A 7,038-nucleotide genomic window follows, 5' to 3' on the forward strand; every position below is an offset into this window, starting at 1 on the left:
ATTGTACTCTTTGCTACTTTCTCCCCACCCCCACCCTCCTCTAACTTATCTCTCCATGCTTCAGGCTCTCTGCCTTTATTTCTGATGAACGGCTTTTGCCCAAAACGTCGATTTCGCTGCTCCTTGGATGCAGCCTGAACTGCTGTGCTCTTCCAGCACCACTAATCCAGAATCTGGTTTCCAGCATCTGCAGTCATTGTTTTTACCTCCAATCCTACTCCAGCACTCATTCACTTACCTGGCACACTGGCATCCTATGCACCTGAGACCCTACCTATATCACCCAACTGGAATCCCACCAGTCTGGCATCCCAAGCACTCACCCACATGGCACCCCACTCACACAGCAGTGACCCCCAAACACCTAGCATACTACTCACCTGCTTCACAGCCCTCCCTCACGTATCTGACATGCTAAACCATTGCAAATCACACCCTACCCACCCAACCTCACCAACCTGGGACACAACAGCCTTCACACACCTGGTACCCTAAACTCTCTCTCATTTAACACCCTAATGCCTTAAATAATTGCTTCCCTGACCACAAATTTAACTTTACATATGTGGCCTTTCACTGTCAGAGTGAGTAGCTGGACATCTCAGGTACACAACACTGCACATTGACTGCTGCAAAAATCAGACATCGTTTCTAGGAAAGATTTCATCACTGCTAGATTTGCAAATACTTAGACATATTCATATCAGGAGGCCCCTATCCAGGAATCTCCAGCACTGAAGACATTGAAAGGTATACATATAACTTTGAATCCAACTTTTATTGGAACATTTGGCCCACATACTTTCCTACAAAGCAAAAACTCAACTATATTCTTCATGAATGTTCATTGTCCTTTAACATGCGATATCAAAGCTTGTATGTTGAACAATATGAGCACCAACATGTCCTGTTCCCTTACCTAGCTTGTACAAGGTGCAGGCCCTATTCCAAATTCTAGCAGAGAAAAAATGCTTTATATCCTTGGGGTTGACCACTGCTACCTACAATGATGATTTAGAGGTTCTCACCTCAAATAAAAATGAAATCACCTTGAGCTGCTAAAAAAAACCCACCCTGGTAAATTAAAATAATTAATCCCTGCTTGATTTTGGGCCTTAGCTGACTTTTAGCAGAGTTCACATCAGTTCTCAATTGGTAAGAATTCTACCTTGCAAGAACACAGAGTGAATAGCCAAGTCACTCCAGATGAATGTATGTGAAGAATAGCAGGGAAGGAATCACCTTCTGCTCATCAAAACAATGTAATCAGTCTAAAACAGGGTATGATCTTGTTGGAATCAGATCCTAGCTTTTGATAAATGATTTCCTTGCTTACAATTGCTGGCTAGACTGCAAGTTCACATCCTTTACTTCTGACCTTAAAACATACGAAATGCCAGGAAGCTAAGTATCATTTGATCCCTATTGGTATCCCTATTTATAAAATATTTAGCACCTGTTTTTGCATTCTCATTGCATGTAAGTATTGCCACCTAGTTAAATTTCTGATCGGGTTGGCCAGAAATCACAACATAAGTTTAAATGACGGTGCCATTACTTCTTAAGCTTCTTGCTGTTATCAATCCCAATTTTTATCATCAAGAAAATAATTCATCTTCACCCCCCCTACTATCTTTACCCTGCTCCATTCTGTTTTGCAAAGGCTGGTAATTCAATGGCCTTTGTACATACTCTGGATGTTTTTCCAACCTTTTGCTTATGTTGGACATTGTAAACTAGATGTGCTATGACTAGCATAACTTTAACATCAGTATGAAACAATTTATTTTAAACTGGATGATACACCAGATACAGAGTGAGAGATCTAAAAAAGTTTTTAGTGAACAAATTGTCTATTTTTTTCTCGATTGTATTTGCCCAGTGGGAATTTTACATTTGGGGCTTCCCATAGTTCAATCACAAAGAAAGAAGAGCCCTCTCCCCATCTTGCTTGCAATCCAATAACCATTTCCCCAGAGCAATCCACATCATATAAGTTATACATTTCTAAAATTTTAAGTAACACTTTGATCCTTTGATTTGTGTTTAAGGGAAGAATACTCACAGTTTCCTTGAACGATCGAATTTCACAATCATTGAGTGCCTTTGGGTTCAGCACATAGCACTTTGTCTCTCGAAGATCAATGTCCAAAAAATAGGTGCTGGTCCCATTTGCCTGTAAAGAAAATATTTGTTTCATATTTAACATGGAATAAGGATGTTTTCAGATTACAGTGCATTGTAGAATAATTCACTGTGGGAAAGTACAAGTACTTATATAATTTAGTTTGTTCAAGAACATTGATAAAAATAGTTCAGATATTCCACATTACATTTCATTATTTACAAGTGGCTCACTCACTTTTTCCTCATTTCAGCTGTTTTGTTTTATTTCTGGATGATCAGCCACCCCACCTAAACTCATGCCTTGCTATGAAGCAAAAGCACACTGTCCTCTAACTGCAGATCTAAGAGTCGGGTGAGAGTCTGTCATCCAGTTGACAGACTCAGAATACGTATTAAAAAGCAGGCAGGAAACAAAAGCAGCTGGCTGATGCAGAGACAGAGTTGCTTAAAGTAACAACAAGACCATTTTAGACTCCAGCAGAAAGAAAACATTCTTCACAGATGAACCACAAGGTCTCCATTGTCAGCGGCTCATTGCATGTCACCAAATCTGCTTCTCTGAGTGAGGGAAAACTTTGACGAAGTAAGAAATTAGAAGGTAGATAGCACAAGATGACACTGTCACCCAGGGAAACCATGGTAGAAAGGAACATTGATGCAGGGACATAGGACAATATATACATAGGACAAAGAACAGCACTGAAGACTGAGGGATTCAGGCCAATACATTACTGCATGGCGAGAGACTCCCACTGCCTTCTGAGTATTAATCTGCAGGATGACTCTGCATTTGAATGACCTTTCCCAACTCCTCCACTAGAGCTTCAAGAGACTGGTTAACACTAGTTGGAAGCTGAAATCATTCAAATCAATGGGAGGGAAAAATTGGTGTACTTCCAAAATTGCAATGAAGAGGAACAGAATAACAGTGCATCATGATGCTTACACACATTTACAGGGTATTTAGCCTGGATTAAAGTAGTGCTGGAAAAGCACAGCAGGTCAGGCAGCATCCGAGGAGCAGGAAAATACCTCCCCCTGCCACCACAGGAATTGCAAAACCTGTGCCCATACCTCCCCTCCCCCACCCCCTCACCTCTGTCCAAGGCCCCAAAAGAGTCTTTCACATCCATCAAAGCTTTACCTCCACTTCCACACATCATTTATTGTATCCATTGCTCCCTATGTAGTCTCCTCTGCATTGGGGAGACTGGACCTCTACTCACAGATCACTTCAGAGAACATCTCCGGGACACCCACACAAATCAACCCCATCACTCTGTGGCCAAACATTTCAACTCCCCCTCCCACTCTGCCGAAGACATGCAGGTCCTACAGTGTGGAAACAGGTCATTTTGTCCAATAAGTCCACACCAGTGGCCTCCTCTACTGCCACTCCATCACCTGATGCCTGGAGGAAGAATGCTTCATCTTCCGCCTTGGAGCCCTGACCTGTCCTACCTGTCCATCTTCCTTCCCACCTATTCACTCCACCTTCCTCTCTGACCTATCACCTTTACCCCACCTCCATCCATCAACTGCACTTTCAGCTACCTTCTCCCCAGCCCCACCCCTCTCCCATTTACCTCTCCTCTCCAAGGCTCCCAGCCTTATTCCTGATGAAGGGCTTTTGCCCAAAACGTTGATTTTCCTGGATGCTGCCTGACCTGCTGTGCTTTTCCAGCACTACTCTAATCTTGACTCTAATGTCCAGAATCTGCAATATCCACTTTTGCCTAGGGTGTTTAACCTGACCTAGTCCTTTCTGCCACAGAGTTACTTGTTGATTTGAGGATGGCTGTTTGACCCCTAGAGCCAATTGAAAACAGTGGGATAACACCTGGAAAAAGGGTCCACCTTGGAGGAAGTCTACCCTTCCAACCAGGCAAGTGGGATCTGGGGACTCAGGCAAGCCCGATCAATGGCGAGGGTGTAGGTGAGAGCTGGCAATGCTGTTTCACAGGAGACTACTCACTGCTGACAAAGTTATTGAGAGGGCACTAAGATGTACCTGTTGCTCTCCACCTGGAGCAGTAAGCCGGCCTGAAACTGATGAAACTTCAGCCATGGCCTCTAGTGGAGGAGAGCCTGGTGACAGGAAGATGACAGGTACACCACCCCAAACCCAGTACTCCCCCATGAGGATCCCCACTTCATCCCAGTCCATCACCAAGAGGACAGGTAAAGTTCAGCCCCCTGTTTGAGGTATTTGGCATAATCCTGCATCTTGTGCCAGAGTGGGTTGAATTTGGAGACCCATCCTGTCTGCATGAAAATTACCATGTGACCATAAAATGATGTGGTAGAACTCACTACACGATATACCCCACAGTTATCTCTGGACCACTGGCATCTTCTGAATTGATGGCCCCACTCAGCCATCTGCAGACAGTGCACTGTTAACTTAAATCTTAAAATTAGAGTCTTATTCTGTCAAGAGCAAGATTTTAGGTCTGAACTGGCTGACATTTGTCATGCACACTCCAACCAATATCAGCTGATGGCTGGAGCCAAGAGGAATCAATGGATACATTCCATTCTATTTCTGTGGTTTGAAGGATCAGCAGTGCCCTCTAACTCTTTGCAAAATCAATTTAGGTTTTTTCCACAGAAGGAAAAGTCAGTAAAGCCCATGCATGTCACTGACAGGTCTGACTCATTGATTATACTTAAATGTATAGCTCCAGTGCACTCACTTCCAAGTATTCCTGCTATTTTCATAGAATTCCTACAGTGTGGAAACTGGCCATTTGGTCCAATAAGTCCACACCAACCTCTGAAGAGTAACCCATTCAGACCCATTCGCCTAACCTATTACTTTACATTTATTTCTGACTAATGCACCAAACCTACACATCCCTGAACATTATGGACAATTTAGCATGTCCAATTCACCTAACCCGCACATCTTTGGATTGTGGGAGGAAGCCCATGCAGATACAGAGAGAATGTGCAAACTCCACACAATCGCCCGAGGCTGGAATCGAACCCGCGTCTCTTGCACTGTGAGGCAGCAGAACTAATCACTGAGCCGCTGTGCCACCCCTTTCTTAGTGAATATTCCCTACTACCTTAATCTTGCAAGCTGTCCACCCACTGCCACCCTCTCTCAATCCAGTTCTGAAGCGCATCCTCTCTCAGTGTGTCAGAGAACCAGCATTTCTGCCCAATAAAACAGTGTTCAATTCGTAGATTGGATTACCTACAGTATGGAAACAGGCCCTTCAGCCCAACTAGTCCACACCGACCCTCTGAAGAGTAAGCCACCCAGACCCATTTCCCTCTAACTAATGCACCTAACACTATGGGCAATTTAACATGGTCAATTCACTTGACCTGTGGGAGGAAACCAGAGCATACCCACGCAGACACAGGGAGAATGTGCAAACTCCCCACAGAAAGTCACCCAAGGCTAGAATTGAACCTGGGACCCTGGTGCTGGGAGGCAGCAGTGCTGACCACTAAGCCACCATGCCACCAACTTGTAACTTACGTCAGTCAACCATCTTTGCTTTCATACATACCTCCTTCAGTTCCTGTACGTTTTCTATTCTGTCCAGGCTAAACTTGTATCCGTGTGTCCGTTGTTTATTGATGTGATCAACTGTCAGTTCCGCCAAAGCTAGCACTCCCTGACCATTGCATGGTACTGCAACATAATTGTCTAAAGCTGTAGTCCAAGATGTAAACAGCTGCAGACAGACTGTAAAAGCAAGAAATAACTTCATGTTTTTTGGGAAGCTACACTGGCACTTTAAAATTCTGACACTTCTAACCAAGTCTAATGCAGCAGAGATGACTGGTCACACAGCATGAGACAGACAGAACTGACAGTGAAAATCCATATCGCAGACAGCTTTAAATCCTCTGGGTCTGGGGAGGAATCAGTGTAAAAATGTCACATGGCCCAGAATAAACAATTGCAAAATGACAATACTGATTGTGAAATCAAAGATAAGATCAGTCTTGTTAGAATCAGAACAAATGTTGCAATGAAGGCCACTCTGACAAGAGGAAAATTACAAAATTACAGCAAGTGCCACACACAACATCTTCAATGTTTGGTTCAACTAAACATTGAAGAAATATCTTTTTTCAATATCCTCCTGTTATTTACTTAATCTTTCAAACTTTCTATCCTGAATTTAAAAATAATTATTTTCTCTTTAGTTTTCCTCAGTGCTGGACAAATGACTGAAATTTTGCTGTTAGGGGTAAACTGAGAGTATTCATGTTCACCATGAAGAAAGCTGCCCACAATATCAGTGATCCCAGTGACATGAATTTTACCTTTCCTGATGTCGATTTGAACCAGCTCCAAGTCCACGGGATGTCCAGATGTTAGCAACATTGATGTAATTAAGCAGAGATCAGGGTAGGAATGACATAGAAGAATTCTTCCAGACTGCAAGCCAGTAATACTGACTATCCAAAGTAGTTTGTAATTTTAATTTTAACGAGTTAAAAAATACACATTATAAGCTGATATATAATAACTCATCATTTAAAATGTTTTCACTGCATTGAACAAAATGGAGTTTGATCATCATGAAAACATTAGTTTTACAAAAATGAAATTAGTTTCCAGAACCATTGTGGTTTTTCAGCAGTAATTATGACTTAATAGATTGTTGAAAATCTAGTTATATTTCATTAAGGTGGAACTTTGCTAGATACTGACAATTATACTATGAGGATAAGGGAAAGTTCTCAGCAGTTTGCGGTTTTGAATTGATTGTGATCTGTTGGGACTTCTGTGTGCACTCTAAAGAGAAACTTTGGGTAAAATTTAACATGGCCAGCATGGGGGTTCATCTCCACAGCAAACTCTCACTTTCTGGATCAGCAGGGAACCCAGAGTTATGTTAGGTCACATTACTGATTAACGAGAATGTCACAGCTGCACTAAGA

The 7,038-nt window shown here is 42.6% G+C and overlaps 1 protein-coding gene across 1 annotated transcript in view; it reads right to left on the minus strand.

Annotated features, from left to right (window-relative positions):
- LOC122556059 (alpha-2-HS-glycoprotein-like) overlaps nucleotides 1-5,972 on the minus strand; it is a 25,926-nt gene extending 19,954 nt beyond the window's left edge. Inside the window, exons 1-2 of the mRNA XM_043702466.1 lie at nucleotides 5,652-5,972; nucleotides 2,066-2,176 (exon numbers count right to left, since the gene is read on the minus strand). Of these exons, the coding sequence (XP_043558401.1) occupies nucleotides 2,066-2,176; nucleotides 5,652-5,855 (315 nt within the window). The 5' untranslated portion in view covers nucleotides 5,856-5,972. The remainder of the gene's footprint in view (nucleotides 1-2,065; nucleotides 2,177-5,651) is intronic.
- Nucleotides 5,973-7,038: the final 1,066 nt, after the last annotated feature.

This window comes from Chiloscyllium plagiosum, chromosome 13 (genome assembly GCF_004010195.1).
Source record: "Chiloscyllium plagiosum isolate BGI_BamShark_2017 chromosome 13, ASM401019v2, whole genome shotgun sequence".
Classification (NCBI taxonomy): Eukaryota; Metazoa; Chordata; class Chondrichthyes; order Orectolobiformes; family Hemiscylliidae; genus Chiloscyllium; species Chiloscyllium plagiosum.